The sequence below is a fragment of the Phymastichus coffea genome, unplaced genomic scaffold (genome assembly GCF_024137745.1).
Source record: "Phymastichus coffea isolate CEN01 unplaced genomic scaffold, Cenicafe_Pcof_1.1 PCOF00109, whole genome shotgun sequence".
Classification (NCBI taxonomy): domain Eukaryota; kingdom Metazoa; phylum Arthropoda; class Insecta; order Hymenoptera; family Eulophidae; genus Phymastichus; species Phymastichus coffea.
In genome coordinates this window covers 287,817-315,786 of record NW_026706920.1, presented here as the reverse complement: position 1 = coordinate 315,786, position 27,970 = coordinate 287,817, and the positions used below count along the sequence as shown (strand labels likewise).

The following is a 27,970-nucleotide window of genomic DNA, read 5'->3' as shown; positions in this document are numbered from 1 at the left end:
ATCAAAGTCACCGTCATGTCTACGTTTCAAAAATCGTGAAGCAGTCTATCTTCGCCTATCGAATAAAAGCGCTTCCATATTCAACCGCGTTATACGTCTGCTATTCGAGGAGAGAAGGAGTAGGAGAAAAAGCGAAGGGAGAGGGATAGTCGAGGGAGTAGTTAAAAAAAAAGAGTGCACTCGAGGCCGCTATTTACGGGCACGCGATTCAAAATCTATAACCCAGCGAATTTTCAAGCAGCTTCCAGCCCGAAGCGGTGTGTGCGGCGCTCCTCGAATATTTATGCGGATTTCCATCCGGTTTTTTTGGTTCTCCTCGTGGGATTTGTCGGATTCGCTGGGAAAAATCGACGATGTAAAGGAGCTTGTTGCGATGTGTTGCGATGTCCTAAAAAGAATGAGATCAGATAAATAGAGAGAAGAGAGCGAGAGAGTGAGAAAGGGAGAGGGGAGAGGGCGAACAAGTCACTTGAGCTGATCGTTCGTGTGGTTTGGAACACAATCGCAATTGAAGTATGCTCCTCTTTGGTGTGCGTGCTGATGCAATGGCCTGTAGTGTAAGCTATGCGCTCTGATTTCTCGGATCTAACTCCTCATCTCATTTTCATGCCACCGTGTTATGCTTATTTGATCGAACTATCTTTTTTCGATAATTCGTAAACACGTGCAGCGATTGCTTTCGCGCGCTTTAATTTACAAACTTAATTGTTACGACTAATCATACAACAATTTGTTCAATCAATTTTTTAATTGTGAATTAGGATTGCATTACAAGTAATTTTAATGCTACACTATAGAATATTTTGATCAATATAACATAATTGCTTAAAATCCTTACGGTGTGCATTACTGTGCTACACGGCAACATACCTATATGAAACTTTGCATAGCCGCACTTTGCTACTTAATACTTGGAGGGTAGTTTAGATTTAAGTAGTTCCGTCCTGAGCGACTGTGCGGCCGCTTACAAACGAAAATGCTTAGGGTTCATAAGCTACATTATTTCTTACTACTTCTTGAGAAAACTCTTTGATAACGTTTGGGTTCTCTACACGTGCAACTATGTACTGCGGTGTTATATTTTAAGTTGAGAAAAACTTGCCTGAAAACTGTTTGCGTCAATAAAAATACTTTTTTCCGGAATAATTTAGAAACAGTGCAGAACATGAACTGTTATTGTTGTATTTATTCGCAATCTTTTCATCAGCATTTAATAATTGTGATTATAATTCGAGATTAAAGCAACTGACGAAACGTAAACCGAGCAATATGTATTAAAAATTTTTAATACGTACAGGCTATGTAAAATCGAATGAAAAGTACATTACATTGCGGCTTGCAATAAAGCAAATTGAAACAAAATATTCCCCAACGGAATAACATAATGAAGAACGGTAAACATAAACACGACATCGAAATACGATGCGGTTGAGGCGAATACGTGCTAGCGCTTCGCAAAAGCGCTCGAGTGTCGCACACGTTCGTATCGCAGCGTATGTTTCATTTCACTAATAATATTGAACTTCAGCCCTCCCCTTTCCCCCCTCTCTCTATTTTCGTCATATAATTTAAAATTAGCTCTCGAATATTCGCAAATACAACGCAAACATAATTCACCATATCAATATCGCGAATTTATAATAATAAATTCTACGCAGCTAACAAGCAAACAATGTAAATTGTCATATCTTTGTGGTTAGGTCAAGTTTATGCATAAATGCAAGAAAAGCTTTTATGCGAACAAGTTAAGAGGAAAAAAAAGCAAGTTATGCTAACGGTACTTTTAAATGGGCGGACGAGTATAGTATGCGTGAATGTCACAACGAACTTCCCTAGACAAATGCCACTTCTTCGACCGAATCCAATACGGACAATGGCTTTCGAAAAAGTCGTCCATCGAAAAGGGCGCGCTTTATTAGTGATCTACTGGCTGCGCGTATATAGCCAGGTAATAAATGACGGTTTTTCATTGTGTGGCCGAATATTTGCCGTAAAAGGACGATTTTCGTCAAATTTTGATGGAGAACCGAACTCATCTTTTGTAGCGTCGCGCTTGAAACTCTATTGATAATAATAGCCGTCAAACAATTAGGTGAATAGTGTAGAAATTCACTAAATATAATCTCGATATTCTTTTGAATTTACTTGAGAATTTCTAATGTTCGGAGGATGTTGCAAAGAGCAATTGATTGTGATATCAACGAATTCCTTCAATTTATCCAAGTTCACTAGGATTATTTAATAGAGTTAGAGTCAACAATTTTACTTTAAGACAGATTATTTTGAAATGCTAAAATCATGTCTGTATCGTGAAAATAATTATCCCATGGGAGAAGCTTGAAGACGCTATTCTTCAGAGCGATTAGAATCGCGCGACAAAATAATTCGCTGGTCCACATCGATAAAATAATCTTTTGTAGGGAAACAAAGGAGCCAGAAGCTAAAGCAGTATTGTTGAGTTATCTAGGTGGCACTCAAGAGCCTGCAATCTCCGGTAAGCAAACAAGAGAAAAGAATGGAAACCAAGGATATGTCGGGTCGCGAGCCGCCGGGTTATATAGCCACGAATCTGAAGCTAGCGGACATGCACAATGGCTTCTGGAAACTCACGTGCAAACTTCGAGGACGTTAGTTTCGGATTTGGCAGAGGGTTACGCGCGGAGGCTGCAGAAAAGGATTGGGCTTGAGGCCACCTGGAAATCGCTTTAGTCTTGCCGGCAAACTATCGGGTTAACGATAACCTCGTTGTTAAGGAGAAAGCCCCGTCGAGCGTAACGTGAGAGTGGCCTGCGCGGCAGGAACTCGCGCGCGAGCTGAGTTCGGATTAACGATAATTTCGTTGACGACGACGAAATCAACAACCACCACGTATACTCTCTATTGCGCGCTGCTTGTCCTTCCTAATTCTGTTGTGGTCCCTGACTCTCTTGCTCTCCCTAGCTGATAGACTTGCACTTGTCAAGTTTAATATCGTTGCATTCACTGAGGTGTTTTCGTTTTTCACTGAGATTATAAATTATCATTCCTTGGGATGAATTTCCGATATTGATGGTTGCAGCTATGTTTGTTCGTTCAATTCAAGTACAGTTTGGAGAATTTGAAATTGATTATCGGGTTAGTTACATCGATTACTACTAGCATCCGTTTTCGGAGAGAAGATTTATTTTTCGAATATGAAATATGAAATTTTCGAATATTATAGTGTGAAAAGATTATAATACAATACGCATAATTGAATAGCGTGATTTGTATTCATAATCTACATGTTTTATTATTTAAAAATTAGTTTTTATCGAAAAATAGCTTTTATGCAAAAGAAAATGTATACATCGTAATTTTATAAGTGTAGGATTTATTTTTAATTTATGTTATTATATACACGTTACAAAATTATTCTCATATTTCTGAAGAAAGTGGAATTAACGTATTATTTTAATGTAAGTGTCGTCGAAATGTTGATTTCACTTATTTCCTTTTTATTGACACACATGTTATTAAAGTTTTGCTTGTAAGTTATTGCACCAATTCGCATGTTGTAAATTATAGTCTTTTGCAATTTCTAACTTTATTTCAAGTTAAATTTCAAACTTATTCAAATTATAGAAAATTTGTTTCGTATAATTCCACTGTGCTGACAGCGCAAAACAACATGGAAAGTTATATTCTACGTTTCCCTTTCATTGTCTATGTAAAATAAGTTTTAATCAAAAACAACTAGAATTATATGACATTTTTGAAAAAACTTTGTATCAAAGCAAACACTTTTTACGTTATCTCCTCTTATTCTAAATGTTATTTATAAAAATATACATACAAATATACACCTAGGTATAGGAAAAAATAGATAACAAAATTTATACGTACTAGGAATAGCAGTTTCAGTCTTCTGCATGAGCTCAATATCGAGGCCATTAGATTTTGTGAGTTGTCCATCCGTAAAGGTCAACAGGGCACAATAAACAAAAACTATGATGTTTGATGTCATGTTGACCATTCAGTTGGCAAAACCTTTGAGAATCATGTTATTGTTGAATTTTCACACTTTAACTCACTGTCGTAGTTCACATAGAGTTTGTCAGTATTTGTCAAAATAAATTAGTCCATCACAAGTGTACGAATGAGTTAGCTTTTATTTATTCTTCACGTTGTAATATTTATTCAGTCCATTAGTTGTTCTAAAATAATTTAAATGATTGCTAGCCAAAATTGAATAAATTCATATTTTTAATGTTCATTTATTTATTCAAAGTATTGAATAATTTAATTACATAGTATTATGGTGCAATAACTGACCAATCTAATATTAAATTAATTAAATATTGAGTAAACACTGATTGACTATGTTTGCTGTTAATATTCATGCTGTTCGATAAATGCAAATATTCAATTGGTACATGCTCCTGTATTAATTAACAAAGAAAACAATTGTTTAGCCCATTTTTCGTATACCTTACAAATAGCAAAGAAAAACTTGGAATGAAAAGCAAACATGAGAAGACCATGTCTGTTTATCGTAGGAAATACTAAAAAAAGTTTTATCACGTGGTATTTCATGTATTTTATCGTGAAAAATGAATTCTACAAACTACTACTACGAGTATCCGGGAACCATGTGTATTCAATATTACTAAGAATAAAAATTAGCAATTAGTTACTGCAAACTCGGAGCGATATATTCAGGCGTATAATCGTTTACTTACAAGTTGCACTTGGTAAATACGAAATAGCTACAGTAGAATCTAGAGTATGTGTGGCCAACGATGAAGATTTAACGCGAATAATGTGGTTTGCCATGGTCGATTGCGCGAATCGAATCTAGCAGCAGTCGTAGTGCACGAAAGCGCGAATCTAGTTTATTACCGATGCGAGAAGCGCCTTGGCTTTTCCTGCTCGCGTTCGCCTCGCCACTGAAGCAAATAGAAGAAAACTCGTAGCAGACTGACGGCCAGGTTCCGGCGCGTGAATTCGATTGGCAGACTCCGGCGTGCGGAGGGAGGGAGCGAGAGAGAGAGAGAGAGAGAGAGAGAGAGAGAGAGAGAATGCTTGTAGACTATTCGATATTTCATATTTGTCAGAGTAGCGCAGGAAATTTTTCGAAGTGTACCACTACGCGTAGTGTTGCATTTATTCTTTGTACGGGAAATTGAAAAACGTAGCCCAAGGATGATAAAAAAAAGATTTTTGTTTCATGAATGAACTGTTGTGAAAAGATATGGACTTCTTTTTTTACTCGACATGTCTTTTTTTAAAAAAAGAATAATACCTACCAAAATCTTCAAAATTATCTTCCAAAAGCAGACCTCGTCTGACTATAATTGAGTTGTACTACTGGCTACAAAGCTTTCATCAATATTCTAATCTGAACGACAATATTTTTACCCTTGCGCGAATTGACGATTCAATACCTCGTTCAATGCAGTGCTTTTGCGCGCGTATATGTGTTTCTTTTTCAATGAGGAACAATGACTCGACATTCGCGAAAATCCATTTTTCTCCGTGTGTGTGCAGCAGCAGAGAGAGAAAGATAGGAAGAGCGAGAGAGAAAGAGCGCGAGCTCGTAACAAAATCGTCGTAGTGCTGGTCTTCCCGGACGCTGCGTTTTCCCCTCAGCCACACGGAATTCTATTTATCGTATAAAAAGACTATGCGGTTCGCAAACTTCGTTTAATTATCTTTTAAATTTCTTTCCCTCCCTTTCTCGTCGTGCACAAAAACTTCTCGTGCAGTTTGCCCCTAATAAGCGTCCGGCCGCACGCGCGTCGTCGCGTAAAAACCCCAGAGATATGAATCGTTCGCGAGCTTGGCCGCGTAATTAAGATGTCAGTCGCTAGCAGAGCGAGAAAAAGGGGAGACCACAGGCGAAAAGAAAGGCTCGCAACAAAAAAGAAAAAAAAATGTGAGCGAGTGAGAGCCTGCGCTAGATTACAAGTTTGCGTTTCTCCGAGCTTCGGGTCACACAGCTGCGGAACATTGTCAACTTTTCAGCGTCTATTAACTCGAAAGTAAAAAATAGCAGCCGTCTGTCCTTTTTCCACTTCATCTCTTTTTCTGTCTTTCTCCCTGGCTTCGCTTCGTTTTTATGTAAATTATAATTCTCTTCGGTCGAGTCGCTAACGGCGACAGTAAGACCAAAGCGGACAAGCAAACACACAGCCATTTCGCGCTGGCACACTCTCGCCTACCAATTAACTTGGAGGTTTTAATCCATACGCAACGAGCGTTGCGCGCAGCGATTGCCCGGCACTGTCGCTACGATGAAACGGTTTGGAAAGCTATAGCGACTCGGCGCGACCGACCAACTGGGAGTTACGTCAAGCAAAAAGCTTCAAGCTTGCTTCGCCTGCGACTATTATTTGTTAAAGGAGCAGTTAGTTCAGGCTGGTTACGTTAACTCCCTTGCGTTAGCTTTTTGTCAATCTGAATATGTATATATATCATACACAACACACTTATCATGCTATTGTGCCTCGCATCTCTGTCTGCGACAGTTAAGCAAACAATTCATATTTGTGATAAGTTCTGATATTCATTAATTTTCCAAATTAATACGTGTCCTTTGGCGATTTTTATTTCAATGCAGATTGAATTTAGTGAAATGAATCGTGACAAAACACGTTTAAAAAGTACAAAATGATCATTACTCTGGAATTTGACTTTGATGAAAATCATACACAGAGAACAATAAAATTCACGATTCAAAGAGATCGTTATGTTTTGCATACCGTAATCGTAACGTATATAATGAATATCCGAAACGTACGTAAAATCACGAATAATATAACTTTGACGTTGCAAGTGTAATAAATGCATTTTTTAATATTTAGCATCCACCTCAAGGATCTTTTGTAGAAAAATTAACAAAATATTTTTTTGATATATTTGAATGCGAAAATCATTTTATTCTTCAGTTTTGTATAATAAATTAAATACAATAGTAAATCATAGGAATCCTCGTTATTCGTTAGTCTTAATATTAGAAAATCTCGAAAAGAAAATTTGATCGGTTATTTCCCGTAAAGTACCGCGACGTCGTTTCAAGAGTCAATAACCTTTTTACAGTGCCGAAAGCTAATCTCCCTTTTAATACTTGTCGTGAAGGTAAAAAAATAGGTCCATCTCGCGCTCCTTATCTCGTGCTTTCCAAGCTCGTACCTCTTTTGTCCGGCCGGCTACTTCCTCGCCCGATCTTTTTTTTTTCTTCGCGCAAGCGGAGACGGCCGTGTCCGATCATGAATTCCACTTGAGCGCCATGAAATGAAGGTAAGAGGATAAGAACAGCTCGAGAGAAAAGGAAGGCTAGAGACGGTCATATCGATTACTAGACGAAGAACAAATTGTACAGAAGGATAGAATAGCCTTTTCGAAAATTGATGTAATCGAGGGTCGTATAACCCATACGCCCAAGTCGGCATTAGTCATTGACGTTTTTCTCTCTTTCAGTCTCCTCGCTTGCTGCACTTTCTATTGAGTAGGTGGAGAAGGAGAACAGAAAGCAAGTCACGAAAAATCTTTCTCTCTCTCTCCCCTTATTAGTTTTCTCGCTCTCGTATTTATTATCTCAAGCGCGCGACTCTGGCGTCTCTCTAATTAAAAGTCGCTTTTCATTTGCCTTTAAGCTTTACGGGAGCTGCGCTCGTAAGCTTTCGTCGGCGCCGCCGTGGCGCCCGCACTGAATGCATCTCCAACTTAAATTGATGCCTGCCAATTAAATTTTTAAAGCGCTTCGTTTACTCGGCGTCGTATTGCCTTTTGTGTTGTTTTTCCGTACTTTTATTTCTTTTCGCACAGATAAACGGATAGTTACGTTAAAAAAATTTTTTTCGCGTTTCTTGGGAAATAATTTTTCTTCCAATTCCTAAGAGTCTTTATTTATTACTTTTTTTAACTTTTAAGAAATAAAGTAACTTTATTTTAATAATAATGTTAGTGATTATATGACTCAACATTTATTCAATTGTGAAATTCTTAGCATCGTAAATTTTTATTGCTTTTTTATTTATATTTATTTTATTTATGTTTTAGTAAGTTATTGTAATTGTGCTTTCGAGGAGATTAAAATGTTTTCATAAGAAAATATCGAATAATCTTGACTTTTTATATTCATAAGTCAACTGCATTTGTGCCAATAAACTTTCCTTACGACTTTCAAAGTGCGTCAATCCAACAAAACATTTCAACTCCTGATTAGTGATATTCATAGTTTTACTTTTATAGTAACTATCATGAAAACTTGTTTTCATACTCGCGGAAATTTAGTTCAATTGAAAAAAGAATATCGAATAAGAATTCTCGAGTTGGATGTAGTTCGTATTGAATATCTAACGTTTGAACCGATTCATATCGAAATACGGTGTTTGATTGACGTTTTTATTTTTGAAACGTTTGGTTGATAAATTCAGTCCATACGCGAAGCGCGTGAAATAAGTTAGCTTGTTTTTTTTTTTAATTCTGAAAAAGTATTTTCATTGCCATTTGTTTTCTACTATGGTAGTAGAAATGCTTTCAAACAGGTCTTAGCACTGTAATTTATGAATACTCAATATTATTAATTTAATACCTTCAATTGAATAGTGTGAAAATGAATTTTATAATCTAATTATTTGGTAGTTTTGATTTTTACCATTCACGAAAATACTTAATCTGCTCACATTAATTTTGGACTATAGTACAAATAAGGAGATATAGAAAAAAACTCTACAAAATCTCGATTAATAAAAACAAGAGAACAATCAGATGGTAATGGTAATTTAGATTCACGCACAAGTGCCACAAATATAAATATAATAAGAAAAAGAATGGCGAGTAACACTAATCACGCGACGCGATTGAAGAAATTGGTCGAAAAAGGGGTGGCAGTGTTCGTGTGTCCCACGGCGGGACGCCCCTGCGTATTGACCGCGCGCGTCAAGGTACGCGATCGCACTGAGCCGGCCGTTCTACTGCCGCTGCCAGACATATAGAAAGGCCGAGCCCCATCGCGGCGCGCGCAACTCTTGCTCGCTACCCTCACTCGACGCTTTTCACCGTCTTGCTTGCTTTCCGTGCTACAGCTGCTGCTACTGCACGGCGCGTCGATTGCTCGAGCATCGTTATAACTTTTTTAATGAACGATATCTGATAGGGCTATTGCGGCTTTGCTTTCCGACAAAGCTTTAGCTTGTTCATTTTTATTTTTAAGTGGAAATTTCTGCGCTTCTTCGTCGCTGTTAAGCTTCCTTTTGTTAGTGACATATTTCTTTTATCGTCGTTCATAGTTAGAATTCAAATTTTTAATTGCTCTTATTTTTCGAGTTGATTCTAACAGCCAATTATTATGAAATTTAGAGCGTAAAAGAACGGAAGGGAGGTCAACAGAATTTATTACTCAAGTAGCGTTGCATCATTAGAGTAGTATATTGTTCATTAGAATCTAGCTAGTTTTTTTCTGAAATCGATTTACATTCAGTCGACGTCTGATATTTAAAACATAAATACTTTTGTGAAGATTTTTAAAAGACATTATATAGTTTAGCTATAAAACCGTTATCAATTAGTTTAATGCTGTAAACAGCCTCATGAACAAAATGCGCATACTATTTTTCAATCTAGCATTCATCATGGTTTATTCGCTTAATAAGAAAATGAATAGAAAGTTTTAATGTAAAGTCCAGCCTCGGCAAATATTAAATTGTATCCTCCTATTTGATCTACGTAAAGAATAATTTATTAGAAATTAATTTGTCTCTGTATACGCGCTTGTAGCAGCTTCTGGTGTATTTACCTTATCGTTCGATCAGCTGAGCCAGGTTGCTAATAGAGAAGCTTAGCTACCGCTATATGTACGTTATAATTTATGTTGCACGATACAGGAATTTCAGATAGTCGTGGTTTAGCGTCAAGATTGAACTTCCGCTGCTTTACAGTGTACCTGCGGCATTTGCTCATTCACTCCAAGCAATTCGCATTGTATTTTATGTAACTCGAGTTGCTGCGTAGTTACCGCAAGTATTTTCTTCTTTTCCAACAATTTGACGTCAGCTTGATTTGCTGGCTTACGTACTGTAAAATTCCTTGGACTTTCTGCGGGTTTAGTTTCACTTGCTGCCCGGAGCTCTTTCAAGTATTCAGAAGTTCTTTCAAAGACTTCATTGTTTGGATGTTCTACGGTTTAATCTTTTCATAGTACTTTTGTTAGATTAGTTATCATAATTTTACGCATGTGACACTGAAAAATTTTGTTAAAACACACCTATAAATTTTGCTCAAGTCAGATAGCTGACACCGGCTAGTACCAGATCCTCTATACCAGCTGCAAGTAGTACATACTATGTTTGGTCGGCCGTTTTTTTTCTTTGAAAATAAGTATCTTATGTATCTAACTTATTGTAAAAGTATCAAATTTAAATGATTTACTTTGTATTTCATTTAGGAACAATCAGAATAGAATTAATGTTAAACAATATTATTGTTATAATTATAAGTTTACCGACAGTTATCTGTCGATAACAACTCAAAATTTATAAAAATTCAAAGCACGATAAGCAAATAATAAATGTTAAGCGTAGAATTACACACGAGCATCGCACAGCTCCGCGTATCAAAATCGATATCACTCAAAAGCATAAATATTTACAGAACCTTACATGCGCTGCTATGTTATCAAGCTCTCGCGCGTTTGTATTTGTTCGGGAACGTACACTGTCACAGTCAGGTGAATAGAGCGCGCTAAAGCCTAATCGACACATACCATTTTTTATGCAATATTACCAGTTGGATCGTATTTACGCACGTACGCTAAATACCAATACTTCCTGGTGAAGCACGCGCGTATTTTATTATTTTCCTTTCGAGCTTCTATGCGATGATTTTATACTCGTGTGAATTATCACGCGCACGTGGGGGCTGTGCGTTTTCTTTCGATTTTAGAAAATTGTCCATAAATACGTCGAATTGTAGGATCCTCGCATAATTTTCAGCTTACACGTGGATTGAAATAGAATTGGTTTTTTAAGAGGAATCCATTCAATTTCTCAATTTTCATATACTAATTATATCGATCTTTTATACAGTATCATATGTTTATTTGGTTAATTCAATTAAAATAACCATTTGATTTATAATTTCAAAAAATCTTTAACATTCAACTGCAACTCAGTTTCTTTGATTCGTATATATTCTGCAGGATACTTTTTTATTACTACGATCGATTCAGTACGATTCAAAACGCGACCCTAATAAAAATTCATTATCCAAAGTTTAATACCCACATTGGTCAGACGAAAAGAAGAAGAAAGGTCTGTGCGCATCTGATTCAACGATCATCCGAGTTGTGCGCCATAAAAAAAGGAAGAAAGAAAAAAGAAAAGCCGGTGCTGCAAATAAAAAAAGAGAAGCGAGTCGGAGAGAGCGAGGGAGACGAATTGAATGCAAGCCCCCCGATAAACTGTGTGTTCAGCTACAAATGCGATTACCCCAGCGAAATATTTGATTACCGTTCGAGCGCGCTCGCTTGCGCGTACGGTGGCTGGCACTATTTAGCACCGGTGCGCGCACGTCAAATTAAAGCGGTAACGAATTGCTCGGATACACCATATCGACGTTTGATTTGCCATCTAGATCGAATTATTTTTCTCCATTTATCAAGCTCTCTCGCTGCTCGGCTCTTTTTGACAACGACAAGCTTGGCTGCGTTTGCACGTACGTACATACGTACATATGTATATGTATGTGTATGTGTACTGCTCTGGCAATATGCATGCATGCATGTTTGCGCATTGTGGCCGGCCCCCGCACAATGTCGCATTATACGCCGCACACACATTGTCTTTCTCTCCCTCCCCCCCTTCCCCTCTCTTTGTGAACACGCGTCCCAAGGGCACTAACGCGCACGCGTGCATTCCCGCACTTACCTGCATATGTCATACAAGCCAAAATACATATACATGCATACAGACGAAAGCACATGCACGTGCTGCATACCCCTTTGGCAAATAGCATTAATAGATAGAAACGGCAGGTAGAGGCTGTCACAAAACACACATATGCACACATAGGTGTATACATTGCACGAGCGCACGACACGTGTATAACTCGACACTTTCAAATGTACCTTCCTACACTGTGATGGCGCGCTCCTTCTATTTTCATCGGTGAGAACAAATCAATTCTACAGCCCGCTCGTGCCAAGCGATTTATTGGCTCCTCTCCACTTGGAGAAGAGCTACTCCTGGGTGTGCAATATCACGCGCCAAAGAAAATAAAAAATAGACACGTGCCAACACATTGATTCTCGACTCTGCGTAAATAAAATATTTATCTCGCCACCACGTCGTTTCGCGAAAAATTAACCGAAAAATTTATATATCACAACCTACACTTCAATAATAGTCCAGCCGTGCTTCCCTCTTAGACTTTATGTATAGTGCACTCGGTGAATTAATTAATTCGTCCGTCCAATTTAGCAGGTGCTCGTTTCCGCGAGAAGAGAGGGAGAGAGAGAGAGAGAGAGAGACTCATTTTACCAACGATCTGACCTTTTGTCATAGAAGCCGTCGTGGAGATGTCACGTTTAGTCTACGAGCACTTTGCGTTTTTCTATTCGCTTAACAGCTTGCGGCTTATTACATTGGAACAAAAGCAGTTTGCTTTGCTCTCCGTAGATTGGACTAGATATATTGCAATTAATTTGATTAATTGATTAAACAATCACAGACTGCTAAAAGAAATACAATAATTGTTGGTTTGGTTTGTTGTATGTTTTATTACTTCGGCAATTTATATAAAAAACAAAGCTTAGAGAGTGCTCGGTCCGGTCATAATGCTTTTTTTCTCATACATACACAATATCGCTTACTTTCTTATGCTCACAAAGGCCCCTTTGGTTGACGCTTATAACAAGTATTGATAACGCAATAAACGAGATCTAATGGAAAGCAGAATTAATTTCGTAATGAATTACAACGATGAGTAATATATACATTGTGATACATGTGAGTAGGATAAGTAATAAGTGACCTTTCGAAGAGTAACAATTGACGTTGAAGTTTTCAATAAATAAATTGTATAGGCTTAGGTGGAATAATACTTTAAAAAGAAAATAACAGTTTTAAAATTGTAAAAATCAAAATCTGTTGTCAACTTTTACGGAGATATATTTCTCGATGAATGCGGAAACCGTATTTGATCGGACATATTGCTGACTTACTATTATTGAACAAAATGCATGTAAGATTTCCCCAAGGAAGTCCCCCGCACGGAAGATAACTGTACGTTTGACCTCCTCGGCGATGTTAACACGAATTGAATTTGAAGTCGATCATCTCTGCTCAAGCATGAAATAGAAATGATAGATTTTACAAACTGCAATAATTCGGTAATGCGTGTTGATAGATAGTTATAATATCAAATTCGACAGATTTCTCTTGTTTTGTAACTCACATCCTGTCTTCCTTACTGCTCCATTTCAATATTCAAATACATTCACAACGTTTCCTTTAAAGTAGCTTAAATTGATAATACTTTTACAAACAGAATTGTAAATTGTTAGTTTTATAAATAAAATATTACTTTCTTTTAAATAATTTACGAAGCTCTACATGCGTTGTTATATTTTTTTAACATAAATCGTTTACGTTATATTATTGTTTACGTAGCCAATAATAACTAACTTAAATAAATTTTTTCGTAAGCTTAAGTAATAATGTCTTATAAATAATAAGGTACGTTGTCTTGCGATATACAAAGTGAGAACTACTTGTTGCTTTAATTTACACAAGTATGGTAAAATATTTTTTTCTGTACAAAAGTGTGTTCAGCCATCTTCGGTTCATTCATGTTGATCGATGTCCACTTGCTGCAATAAGTCTGGCTCTGAAACAGAAATAATTAAAACGTTACTACTCGGAATCTTATTTCAATTAATAATTTAATTCTTTATTTTCTCTTGTTCATTTAATCGATTAGGTATCATATGACGGCAGAGTCTCGAATTAGAAATCAATGAATTAATTAACAATTTGAAATGGAATACTACAGACCACAGAGATTAACGGGATATAAAAGCAAAACTTCATACGTGAACGTTCAAGCTTTGAAGATTTTTAAGCTAAAATATGGATACCGTTGGAGCACAAAAAAAGAGAGATGCTATATTTTTAGGTACATCAAAGTGCCAACGAAAAAGAAAAAAAAATTTAACTCGCACGAGTCACGCGAAGTTTTCCGCTATACACAATTTTTTCTGAGCGAGCTGTTTTGATTGCTTTCGATTTTGATTTTTATAGCTTCAGGCATATAGGTAAAAAAAATAATAAAAAACACATTCGTGAGCCGATCGACATGTCACAAAGTGCGAAAATCATTTCCCCGCGGCTTCGCGAGCTCGTGCAACGTGCTCGCTGTGGCGGTGGAACATTCGTAGGGGTGTCTCACCCATTTCCAATCCTTCCTTTCCGGATGCCCGCATTTTCGGCTATATTGGCTGCTCTACGAGAGTGAAAGAGAGGGAGAGAGGGGAAGCTACGCGAGCTCGTTAAAATTTTTCGCTGCATCGGCAGTTATTCGTCGGCTGCAGGGAAGCGAGCAATTATTACGCAACGAAGCCTGAAAAAATTGAAAAATCGGCACGGTCGCGTGAGGCCGCCGTTATGCGTATCGATGATTATTTTGACTGTTTCGATTTTCGTTTCGGATTTTTCCGTTACTCTCTCGTTTGCGCGTATAAACGTGTGTGTATAAAGAATGACCGGAACCGGAGCCATCAAACGTGATTTGCATAATCCAGCAGTATGCGTAAACGTCAAGCCATTGGTGCGTTGAGAGGTAAAAACAGCTTCGCAGATTGATGGAATACTCGATGACTTTGACGATAATTTAAAATCAAGAGAAGCCTCGCCCACAAGAAAAATGGATACACAGGCAAGTGTAGCGTTGGGAATCTCGGTTAAACTTGGTTAATTCAGGGACGGAGTGTTCTCGTTTATAGTCTGAGGTGGTCTGTATACATGAAAATGGATACGCGCGGCAAGCGCAGCGCAGAGTCCTCATTACTCCACTTATCTCAAGAATTGGTCACCAGTTGGGAATAGTTTGCTGGGCGCAACAACATGAATTAGATTCCGAGCTTGTTCCTCACTTGGCCCACGGCGACACGAAGCTGTGTGGCCCTCGCTCGCTAGCTGGCTGTCGAGTGTTATCACTGCAAACTTGCTACCGAAAGTTACCGGCCCAAGCATGCCGCGTCCACTCGCTGTTTCGCAACAGTTTCGCCGCGACCATCATCCCCGCCACCTCTAGTTTTCAAGTGCGTGAGCTATACGTGCAGAGAAATTAATCAAGTGCTAATCGAAATAGCGCCAACGACGACGTTGCCATGCTGCGTCAAATTTCATTTTGTATTTCATCGTTTCGAAAGCCCGCACGTTCGCGCTTGATATAAATCCAAGTTCAGGTTATTCACGATTAATGAGAGTTGTAGCGTTCAACATTATTTTTCAATACTTTAACTAACATATATTTTTTCTCTAATTGACGACGCTAACTAACTACGAACAAATATGATTAAATTTCAATGACATGCCCGTCTGTTAACAAATGGTAGGAATTTTTGATACTTGATATAAATACAAGAAAACATATTTATTCAATTACCAGTACGACGACTACTAGCAGTACTTAATCTTACAAGTTCATTTTACAATAATAATGCACGTATCACTCTCTTGGTTTTTTATGTCTATATTTCGCTGAGTTGCAATTCAGCCACTTAGCACTGATTGTATTCCACATCGTGCATCGCATCCCTATGCTTGGCACTATTTTGACATAAATTTACTTCATATTCCAATAACTTTCGTCAATTCGACAACCTTGTCAATAATGCACAAATGCAATGCTGACGAGCTGCTGAAAGCCAAACTTGAACCTGATTAAATTTTCAAACGGCGCCAAAGTAACGTTTCGCGTATAGCATTTTACTCCTTCTCCAAGTATTGTCTCACTTCGCGCTCGCGCCAGGTAAACTTTAATGGCTCTTAAATCACTATGTAGCTCGTGCACGCTCATATCCTTGTTATCGAGCCTTCTAATCTAAAATCGAACTTCATCAGGAGAATCGTCGTCGCTATTTTTCCGGATTCCGACGTAGATGTCCGGTTATTAATGTTAGTTGATTTCTCTTTACTTCTGCTTCTGATTGAGTGATATTTTCGTTTGAAGTTAGACGACGATGTTTTTATTTATTGCATTTAAAGTTTGACGTTTTAGAATAATGAGTTTGTTGGTGGAGCAGCGATGAGAGACGTGACGAGGGAGAGAGGATTTGAAGATACTAAGCTAGGACTGCGGCAGCAGACTTTTCCGACTTTTCCGAACACTCTGACAGGTGAGAACCTTTCTTTTGATTTTTTCTCACGCAATCATTTTTACTTTCTAATTAGAATTCAATTAGAATGTAATTACAGGATGTAATTACAAGAATTGATATCTTTCACTCCAAATCTATTGTGACTTTAAAATTATTGACAGTTTAATTTATACTTAAATTCAAAATAATTTGACTTATAATCGCTATGTTTTCATAAATTACTTTATTTGTTAATGTAGATATTCATTATTTAGTATTTTCACCGACCAGAATTCTATTTTTTGTCTTGCATAACGTAATTCGAAGAGAGCTTTTTTTCTAGTACCGTTACGTTGTACTATGTGTACACTGTACAAAACGATCAAGAGAATCTTTTTTATAGGCCTATAAAACACTAGTGGGTATCGGTAGTCTTGATCCATAAACATCTTTGGCTTTACGAGGCTAGTCAACGTCAACTCGTGAAATTGTTTGTATGTGATTTGTGTTGAAGTAAACATTTTTTCCATTCTCACTGTAAATCGTCTATCGTAACGATTGATGTCTGGACAAACCTTCATTAAAATGCACATATAATTTTCTTACAAGTAAACGAGATAAAAAAATGTTACTTGATTGAGAAAAGTAAAAACAATCAACACGAGAGAGTGGTAATAGAAGTAAATGAATTTGAATGTTGATGCAAGAATAAATATTATTATTAAATTTGTATACAATTAAAACTTTCAGCAAAACAGTACCACGAACCATCAGTAGCGACTGTATTTTTAGAAAGAGCGGAAATTCAAAATTGTAGTTTCACAAGACATTCTACCGTGTTATCGTGCAGTCCGCCTTTTCCAGGCACGCTCATAAACTTCAAAATTTCTGGAGAAATTTCAACATTAAAATGTTTCTTTAACGTAGTACACGTTAAAAAAAGGATATTTGCCAATCAATTTTCGGAGGAACAAGATCAAATATAAAGCTGATTAATATTATCAAGAAGACGAGGCCTGTACAAGTTTTCGAAGTAAATTTCGCTTGATAATATTTTTAATATTTGATCATAGAGGATTTCGCTTGGAACGATGCACACAAAATTGCATCTTGGTCTTGTTGCTTTTACTTCTTTGTTTGCCCCGCGGCGCGGCATGAGCGCATGCACGTAAACGCGAGCACATCGTGTTCTCGATTTCGAATAACACGCGTAAAGTAAAAATGCATAATGCATGAATATGTATGCCATACCGCAATCCTACGTCGAAATGGAAAGTCGTGATGTAAAACTTAACACGTTGTTGTCCGTACTGCATTGCCTTGATGAATTAATACCTACACGAAACGTCAATTATTGCTTGCAAAGTGTGCATCTTTTATTTTCGATATTTTAGCATTTATCTTTATATAGAACATTATAATTATAGATTAATTACGAATGTTACATACAGTATTCATTAAGGATATTAAAATTACATTGAATGAGTTAATTAAATTTCGAACTGAAATGCATTTAAAATTCTTAATACCATGTCTCTCTCTCTATGTTAATATGTGTGTGTAGGTGTGTGCGTGCGTGTATATATGCATATATACATGTACATAATTCGCTGTTCAATAATGAACATACTCTTCATGGCCTCAATTATTTTAATATATACCGACTAATGAGAATTAAAAAGGCTTTTCCAAAAAAATTATTCATTATTTGAATTTTTCCATAACTTTATTTATCTTATATTTTAAACATCAATATAGCTGATGAGTACGTATTTAATGTATTTAATGCTACTGTACTGTGTACAAAATTATTCATTTTGTTAATTATTTAGATGTGCATCGCGCATCAATCAGAAATCTGCTTAAATAATTTTAGCAAAATACTGTCCTCATTAATCACTATCTGCTTTAAATAACAGGTACTTTATGATTTGATTGGAAAATTTCCTTTTCATTTGCTCTTTATTTTTAATAAAATGTATTTACTCACCAATTCGATTATCTTCCAGATAGAGACTAGTACGCTGTGAGCGTCTTCTGTCACTGCCGCTACCGTATCTGATCCTAGGCTCAACTCTCTGAGCGGAAATGTACGTCGGCGTTGTAAAGTCATCAAGGCTTTCTTGCGCTACCGGTCTGGCTCGTCGTCGACAAATTACTACTCCTATTGCCACGCCTATTCCAACTAATATCAGCGAAACTGCAACTATATGTATAGGGAAACAATGAATTTATAGCATTATTCATTCAAAGTGTAATTTAAATTAGCAATAATTTGAGAATTGAATAAAAAATTATAAATAAACGTAAATTAAAATGTTTTTCTATAAAAAATTGACATAGAATCGTTGGCAGCTTTTTTGAATTAAAATTTCTGGAAATTATCTAGTGAAAAGCTTCTGGTCTTTTCTTAATACGGTACTTATATACTGAAATTTTTATTCCATTCATAAAAGTGCTTCCAATTTATTTTCCATATAATCCAGTCGAACAATAACAGTTTTTAGTTAATAGAAAAATTTTTGAGCTACTTTACGTTTTTAATAATACAATGATCATTCTTGCTAGTCTCATCGTAGCTTATCAATGGATGTGAAAGAAAAAGTGAAAAAATTCAACAAGTATTTTAACAATTTCATTATAAAGACACGTCATACAAGTATTCATAAATTTCGGAGAGCCGAAAATTTCAATCTGATTTATGGGCTCTAGACGAAAGATCAAACCTCTCTCTCCTAGAAAAGTTCACGAGAACGTATATAGCCATGGGTGTACGCGTGGGCGTCCGATGAAAAGCACTTTCGGTGGTGCTTTCAAAACCTCGTTCGTTCGGTCGTGGAGCATGATTTTTTTGTTCGTTCGCTCTTTCTATCTGCCCGCGAGGAGTAGTTGAAGGCAATTAATCAATTTTAACGCGCGTGAGAGAGGCTACGTCGTACACATACACACACACACACACACACATGCGCGCGCGAACAAGCCTAGAAATTTCTCCAGATTCAATAATCATCAGATGACGAATTGATATGCAGACATTCCAATTAACGCTCTACAACGGCACTCGTGCATTGTTTTCCATTTAAATGACAAATGAGATTGATCGCCAATCTCGTTTCCCAATCTCGTTAGCTCGTCCGTCGTCATGTCAGTCGCGCGTCTTGTTACCTATGTGTGCTTTCGTTCATATTTCAACTTTTTAATCTTTTTTCGCATCACCGTTGTTTTCTTTCTTTTATTCTCATTTGCCAATCGATTTTCAAGCCAAACAATTTCCTTTCTTTCGGCCATATAGCGAAGACACGAGAATCAGTGCAACGGGAGTAGAATAGTCGTGCTGTCTATTTTGTTGTTGAGTGTGTTGTCATACAGAGAGAGAGAGAGTGCAGATTAAACCGGTAACGTCATTAAAGTGCTCGACTTTTGTGCTGCGAAATAGCAAGCGAGTTGTCGTTACTGAGATAGAAAAATTGCGCAATGGCTTGGCCGATATAACGAAGCGTATTGTCAGTTTTTGCCCAGAGATACGCCATAGCAAGCGAGTGGGAGCGAAAGCGCGATATCCGTTCAGCTTTCATTTTGACGAGACGACGCGAGAAAATTGCGAGATTCCGGGAAGGAAGACGATGCCAAGGGGGTGCCGGCGACCGGGAAAGGGAGAAAAACGCGGGAAAATAGATACGGCCGTACATGCCAACAGAGCCAGAAGAAAAAGCTCGAATTCACTGTGTTATAAATGTGATCGGAAAATAGGTGGACAAAAAAATTTCCTCTCGCGGAAGTTACTCTCGAGAACGTAAATTGTAGAGCACTTGTGGCGTGACGCTTTAACTCTTTTTTTTTCTCTACTTTATCAGTATTGCGCGATTGAAATCGTTGAAAAAAAACCTCTTATAAAGAAGAAATATTCTACGCTTGGAAATAAACGTCGATTATACTTGTCGGTCTACTAATTAAAATGTTCATTTTCCGTTTTTTTTTGTCAGAAAAAGTTCAAATGAAGCAATGTTTAAAAAATAGTTTATATTCTCAAGAGAAGGTATTGCATAGAATGTAATTATATCAAAGATAAACAATCACACGAAGAAAATAACGGAAGATAAGAAATTAATCTTTAGGTATGGTCATGTTGACCAATAAAAGCTACTTGATTGAAAGAAGATCTCGTTATACGAAAATTTAGAAAATTATTTTCATTTATTCTTGTATCTGAAGTTATCATGTAATTGACGATATGTAGAAAGCAAATGGTTGCTAATTTTTGAAAATTCTGACATTTCACTACATTTTTCAAAATTCGAAATTTTTATGCTTCAAAATGATATTAGCATATTTTCAAAATCATACTTTATTTGCACATCATTTTCATTCAGATTTGTCTAGCATAATAATAATGTTTATAAAGATAATTATTCAAACTATTGTAGATTTTCATCTAATCAAAGACAATAATCGTAGAAAAACAAAAAAAAAACTAGCATAACAAAGATATGGTGAAAAAATGTAAGAAAAAGTATTAAATTTCAGTCGTTTGTACGAACATAAAACTTTTTATTTCCATAAGGTAGCAAATGTAGCTCTACAAGTCTATTCTCATACATCCTTTTCGTCTCCATTCGTTCGTTTCGTTCTCAAGCTTCTCTTCAACGAGAAGCGTCAATGCCCAGCTTCTGCCGAGTGAGAGAATGCATTTGACGCTAGTCGAGCGTTATTCAGACGACGAGATAGAATTTTGTCGAAGCGCGAATATTTGTCGAGAAGTAGAAAAAGAGGATAAGCGATGACGACGACAGTGGCGGGATTCCTTGTGCAAGATGACGCTCTGGAATATTTGACTTTCTCTAACTCGCCTTATATATCGTGCTCTCTTTCTCTTTCTGCACAGCTCGACGCTTCGTGAAAGAGCAGCAGCTCCACGATGCGACTAAATAAGATGCATTCTAGCGTACGATCCTGCCACTTGCTCTCGTCGATCTCTTCTCGCTTATCTACTCCCCCGTCCATCTCTGCCTTCCTCACTGCGATACAGCGAGAGGCAGAGTGAATTTATAATGACTGACGTTATCACGAGAGTGCAGTGGAAAAAAAGTGTAACAGGAGCAGAAGTAAAACGTCAGCGCGTAGCCTTCAATGTTTCGATATTTATGATACGCCGCGGCGAATACGTCAGTCGTTTCTTTTTCGCTTGGCTGTTTGCTTTGATAAAGAAGTAAAGTTTGACAGGACGACAGTGTTTAATCGTTGAAAAATCGATTGTCAATCGATTCATTGATTTGATAAGGACAAAGTTTTTCCGATGCTTTCGTCAGGTAAAATCTTTCGGCCTTTTCAAGCTTTTCAATGCAGTTTTTGGCCGTAGAATTTCACGAAGATAATTTTAACCATTTGAATTTATTACGTACCTCCAAACTAAGATTCTTCATTCTAATTATAAGCGAGAAAAACTAAGAATATGTATATAGTTTACGATTATGTGGAAAAGGTGAAAAATTTATTTTCATTGAAATTACCGAAAGAGAAATCAAGTTATACAGAATGCCTTGTTCAGTGAATAATTTCAATTTGTTCAAAATTTTTTCTGCTGGCAGCTGTTATATGGAAGATTCACGTGTAATTGAAGCTCGCATTGTTGGAGAAATACGTAGAAATTTAAGTTGAGTTTTTCTAACAGATCTAGAATGTTCTTTTTTAGACTAATTTTTCACAAAAGGCTAATTTTTTTTGATCTGGCGTATATTGAAGTTTCTTTGTTAAAGTTGATATTAAAATTTTATACATAGGAATGAATATTAAAATTTCTTATTAAAGTGCATTTTAGAATTTCATATTGCGAAAAATTTTAATTCTATATTTGCACAAGTAAAAGTTCTGGGTGGTGATAAGCGGTAAGTTTATGAAAAAAATTTTCTTTTTCTGAAGTACGGTACGGAAAATATAAAATTACAATGATGATTACATGTATGGACAAATGAATATAAACATATTAAATATTCTCTAATACAAGTGCTATTACATCATAATATTAATTTCATAAAATGAAAGATATTATAAAAACTTTACTGATTCCTTGAAAATGAATTTTTCATAATAACAAATACTTCTGATACTTAAAAAAAAGTCAATTCTTCTCAAAGTAAATGAATTTTTCTCGATTAAAGCATTCTAAAAAGCAATAAAAAAATTATTTGCCGGTCGTCAATACTAATGAATACAAACTAATGAATAGTATTTTCAAATTTACGACAAAAATTTATTGACCATTAAAATTACAGTCGTAACCCTTTTAAAAAGAATTCAAAGGACCATTAAGACTTACAAGGAAAAAGTTTTCACTTCAAGTACATGTGCGCGCGCAAAAGAATCCCCTTTTATCGTGAATAGGAAAAACCAAACGCTTGACGATCAAGATCAAGAAGAAAAAAACGAACTTCCTAAGCTTTACAATTTCTAGTTCATCGCGCGTCTCCAAACTTTTCTCTCTTCTTCTTTACAGCTTTCAATGTATACGATGGCATCGCATCTTTCTTGAGCGGATTTGATCTATCAAAGTAGAATCAAGGACAATCGCATTGCTGCGCTAGTAGTAAATTCAACTCACTTATCAATGTGATAACAATGAAGACATTCTTAAGGCTGCTGACGTCGGATATGACATTGGGTAGAGCGCCAAGAAAACGGCTTCGTTGCACACTCTCAGATACCCGAATATTTTCGATGAGTACTGGTTGACTACGTCCACGACTATTCTCGGCGTAGACGACAATTGTGTAATCGTATCCTGGCTGGAGGCCGTAAACCTGAAAACTTGGCTCCTCATTGCGATCCGAGTAGACGGGCAGTGCTGCCGGGGACGAGATGTCGCTGCTACTGCTGTCAGTAGAAACGCCCTGATCATTTTGAGGTATCTGCTGCAAGAGCTTCGAATTTTCCAGGCTACCGTGCACCTCCAACACGAAGTGCTGCGGCAGACCGCCGCTTGCTCCCGGGATACAGTTCACCTCCATCGCGCTGCTCTCGTTGCGAATGCTGCAATCTATTGGCTTCTGCGGTGGTTCTGCGAACAATTTTATGAGATTTCCAACTGAATTCTTGTGGAAATAAAAAATATATAGTAACGCGAAGCAAAGGCAATGTAGAGCAACAAGTTTTTACAACTTTTGCACCCCTTAAAACATCGATAGACGTTAGATTGGGTCAAAGAACATTTTATTATTTAAGAATATTCGTTTCGAAGTGACATAAATTCGAAGAACAGGAAAAATTGTTCATTAATTGTTAAAGGTGGCAAACAATTACCAAGCTGACAATTTTCATACTCCATTAAGAAATATAAGGAATGGGAATAGCGGAAGAGATCTGTGAAGAGTGCAATTTTTAACTCGTTAATTCAGATTAAAATCGCTTCCTTTCATTTAAATCACGATTCAGCGCGAAAATTTCGCTATTGTCACTTTCCCAACGATTTTCTCTCATTTGCCGTAATGCTAATTCTACTCGCCACGGCTAGCCCGGAGAGAAAGAGAGGTAGAGGGGGAGAGGGAGAGGGGGGGGGAGGGGTAGAAAGAAAGAGAGGTAGAGAGAGAAAGAAAAAGATAAAGAGATGTTACATTCTCTCTATCTCTCTCTTTTCTCCTTTTTCTTCTCTTTTTCAGTCGATTCTTCATTGTTACTTAATCACCATTATTTCGCGACGTTTTACCATTTCAAAGGCTTGCATAACATATTACCTCATTACCCTGGAAACCCTACGTTTTTGGTTTTTAGATAATGGAGATCTAGTAAAGTTTGAAAACATTTTCTATCTTCAGGAAAGGTATTCTTTTAGTTTTGCTTATTACTAAACAACATTTAACAATATTTTTTCTTATAATCTTTAGAGTCAACTATATCATAAATAATTAACAAATCCACTGAGAAACTTTTAGCAGCGTCAAAGTTAGGGAAATATTTTTTTATTGTAATTACAATAATATATATTATTTCTTTATACAGCTCAACTTTCAACATCTTGCAAGTGCACCGTGATAATATTGAGATGCAAAAATATGTATAATGACATTTTCCAGTTACTTACGCTTAATAATGTGTAACTCTTTCAACTGGAATTTCAATTGTTAGGATGACAATCACTTCTAAGATCTTTGAATTCTATGACACTAAATGTGTTTGTTACATTTGAATGATATCGCAATAAAGACGCACTGACTTCTATAGTTAGGTATTTTATTCAATAGAAAATACAGAGAATATCATCTTATTCATCCATAATATAATAACCACGAATTCAATTGCTTGTTATACAATTTTGCTGGAAAAAATTTACATATATTTTAGTTCCAGATTGTATTATTCTAAAAAATGTTAACCACCAAAAATAAGGCCCATAACTAGGCATGCTTGTAATAATCTTTTATTTTGTTCAGAGCAGTGCCAACTTAAATAAAAAACAAAAATGTCTTTATGTACAGTTCTTGATGGTTTTAATATAATTTGATGGAACACAAAAAAAGATAATATCAATCTAAGCTCAAAATCAAAGTCGACGGGAATACATTGAAATTCGAGAATTGCAAAGCTTTGAAAACACAAAAATTTTCTTCAACTTTTCAGTCTCACTAAATATGAGATTTTCTGGCACGGTTACAGTTTTGAATGTTTTACTAGGGTTGAAATTTCAAGCAGAAACTTAGGTTGAAAATAGCCTAAAATGTGGTTACAAAAATATTTTAACTCGCAAAATTTATAGAATTAAAAAAAAAAAATAAAAAAGAATATTCTCTTTTTCGATTGATTTTAGCAATGCTACGAGTATGATAGAAAGGGTGTCATAGTTATACTACATGATTGGTCCAAGTATTTTTACTTATTTATTTCTAGTGTCCCAACCAAATGATGGATACAAAAATCAAGATCATGGAAGGACGAAATATGATAACTCAACGAAATAGTACTAAATCCCATGGAATTTATTATGTTACATACACCACAAAATAAAAGACAAGAAAAATTGTTGAAGGTTTCAACCACATATCGCTTGATATTAACGTTTGAGCCAGCACATAAAAATAGTCGATGTATAAAAGATGTAAAAAAGTCAGATGTAAAATGCAAAATTTTAGATTAGCTTAAGTCAGCTATCATATACGCATTTTAAAACATAAACTTGCATGTGACATATAATTACCGGAAGAGATAGGACAGAAGCCAATATTAACACAAGAATTTTCATCGCATTATCGTTCGGTTGTGGAGAGCGCGCGTGTGAGTGCAAATGCATACATCGTTGGAGAGAGCAACGTTGAGAGAGGAAAGAGAGAGAGAGAGGAAGCGGAGATAAGCCCTGGCAAGCTTGGCACGTTCGACCACCTCGCAACTAACGTTGGCAAGCCGAATCTGTATAAAGCAGCGATGAAACAGTCGCATTACATAACTAGGGAGAGACAGAGTAGAGATGAAAGCTCGATCGTTGCTTTACTAAGGTAGCTGTTACTTGTTCTGCCTCGGCTGAAATCCCTCTCTCTCTCTCTCTCTCTCTCTGTACGTATATACATTGTTGCCCGTGCGCGCATTGCGAGAGAAGCCATTATGCTGTGCGAGAGAGGATTAGATGCACCCTATGATATAGCATCCGCACGTGTGCGTCGTCTTCATACCCATGACAAGCGTAAACTCCTCTCGTGACAAGTTTCACGATCAGTAAACTCGATGCTTGCATGATTTTCGTTTTGTCCTCATTTTAGTACCTGCCTGCTGCTTGGAAATTACATTGTACAAATGGCACAGATGACCATGTTTCGGTAATCATAGTTTATTGTAAGTTTAATTAATGGATTCTAGTGTTGAGGATTTGGGATCTCGATCCGTGTAAATCCGATCACACAGTTGCTGATGGAAGGATTGTATTATTTTAACAGTAAAGCATAATGGATTATATTGGTTATTTTTGTTTGGATGGGAAGTCTAATCCGGTTTTGATTCACTCTCCGCCGTACACTATATATAATATTTGTATTGATTTGTAAATGGAGGAAATGTAGGTAGCTGATATTAAAGTAATTGGCAATCCTGTTGAAATTTCAAGTCGTTCACACAGTCGTTGAAATGATATTTTTATTTAAAAATAATGGTCAACTTGTCAGCAGACTAAAAGAAGCAAATTAAAACTTACTCGCAGGAATGAGATCGAATCGGCATGGATGTTTTTGCTGTCCAATGCTGTTGATAGCCCAGCACGCAACGGTGCCGAAGTCATCGTCACTTCTTGGTACATATTCGAGAGTGTGGCTGAGCGGTCGTGGATTCGGCACTGCGGACACGTCGCCAAGACTGCTATTACGCGTCCACGAGAAGCGTACGTTGTCCCGCGGGTCTGCTTCGATTTCACAGCGTAGCCTCAGCGTGTCGCCGGGCACTGCCACTAGATCTTGTCTCTCGTGTCCTGACTTGCACCTGGGAACGTCTACGAAAACATACTACGTGAGTTTGTTGCCCTCATGACAGCACGCTCAAAGTTCAGCTATGCATTTGCAGTTGGGATTCGTACGGAGAGATCGACAGTAGCTACTATCGACAATTCTTATTACACTTCGTATATGTCGATGCGCGATCGCAATTGAATTGGAATTTTTGCGAAAATCGATCGTCTGGAAGGTGAATAAAAATGAAGAGCGATGACATTTTTCACCGATAAGGCAGACGTTAAAAATATCTTTGAAACAAGGAAAGATAGGTTTCCTGAAATTAAGAAATTTTAACAAGATTATCTCAAATTAAAATACAATATTTGACAAAACTATGCAAATGCTCTTTGGAAATTACTTAACATGAGTATTTAAAGTCGCATAAACGTCTAAAATTAAGATCCGAACGATTTTCCGTCAGAATAGTGTCCTCGAGAGAAGCCGATGGAGCATTGAAGGATACAAGATTGAAACTCGAATGTTAATTGTGACACAGAGGTCGGGAGGTACAGAGGGATGCCGTAATAGCGACGCGAAAACTTACATTTCATGTGAATGGGAAGCGACGGACTACGAACTTCGCCAACAGTGTTCCTGACCAAACACGAGTAAGCTCCGTTGTGAGCGAGCGTCAGTACTCGAAGCGTCAGACTGCTGGAAGCCAAGAGAACTCCAGCTTCGACGTTGTGCTCTAGTCGCTTGTTCTGCAAGAAGAATTAATACGTTATTAAGGAAAATTAGACAAACATTTCAAAGGATTTAATAATATGGCAGAAGTTTCCGTATGCCTAAGATTTAGTTTCTTCAAGTAAGAAAGAGAGAGAGAGAGAGAGACAGAGAAATGAAGAAAGAGAAAGAGAGGCAGAGAGAGAAGATGAGACAAATAGATAGATAGACAGAGAGAATTCGTAAAATGTACATTATACTAATAACTGAATAATACGTATAGTTTATTTCGTTCAATTTAATGTACTCTTATATTTAGTTACAAACGACTCGTGAGTGACTAACCGAGTTTTTTAATTATCATAGCTATATTTTACAATATTGCCACGAAATATTGTTTGAATGAGTTTTTTATTACGCTGTCTTTTTTTTTTATATTGATATTTTGCGGTTCATCAAGAAACTTTTTAATGGTAACGCAAAGTCTCTTAAATTAAAATTCCGAACAGCTGTTGCATGACAAATT

At 36.8% G+C, this 27,970-nt stretch overlaps 2 protein-coding genes across 9 annotated transcripts in view; both read right to left on the bottom strand.

Annotated features, from left to right (window-relative positions):
* Positions 1-8,902, bottom strand: part of LOC131670360 (nephrin-like) — a 67,590-nt gene extending 58,688 nt beyond the window's left edge. Inside the window, exons 1-2 of one of the 6 annotated variants that reach the window (XM_058945895.1) lie at positions 8,558-8,902; positions 3,865-4,196 (exon numbers count right to left, since the gene is read on the bottom strand). In XM_058945895.1, the coding sequence (XP_058801878.1) occupies positions 3,865-3,994 (130 nt within the window). In that variant the 5' untranslated portion in view covers positions 3,995-4,196; positions 8,558-8,902. Of the gene's footprint in view, positions 1-3,864; positions 4,298-4,700; positions 4,946-8,557 lie in introns of those variants that run through there. The other 5 variants (XM_058945894.1, XM_058945892.1, XM_058945893.1 and 2 more) reach the window with 5 other exon arrangements.
* A 3,831-nt stretch (positions 8,903-12,733) lies between these two features.
* The window catches only part of LOC131670358 (neural cell adhesion molecule 1-like), a 56,211-nt gene continuing 40,974 nt past the window's right edge, over positions 12,734-27,970 (bottom strand). For all 3 annotated transcript variants that reach the window (XM_058945887.1, XM_058945889.1, XM_058945888.1), the window contains 5 exons: positions 27,323-27,482; positions 26,487-26,777; positions 22,917-23,372; positions 18,312-18,527; positions 12,734-13,848 (listed from right to left, as the gene is read on the bottom strand). In XM_058945887.1, coding sequence (XP_058801870.1) covers positions 13,805-13,848; positions 18,312-18,527; positions 22,917-23,372; positions 26,487-26,777; positions 27,323-27,482 — 1,167 coding nt within the window. In that variant the 3' untranslated portion in view covers positions 12,734-13,804. The remainder of the gene's footprint in view (positions 13,849-18,311; positions 18,528-22,916; positions 23,373-26,486; positions 26,778-27,322; positions 27,483-27,970) is intronic.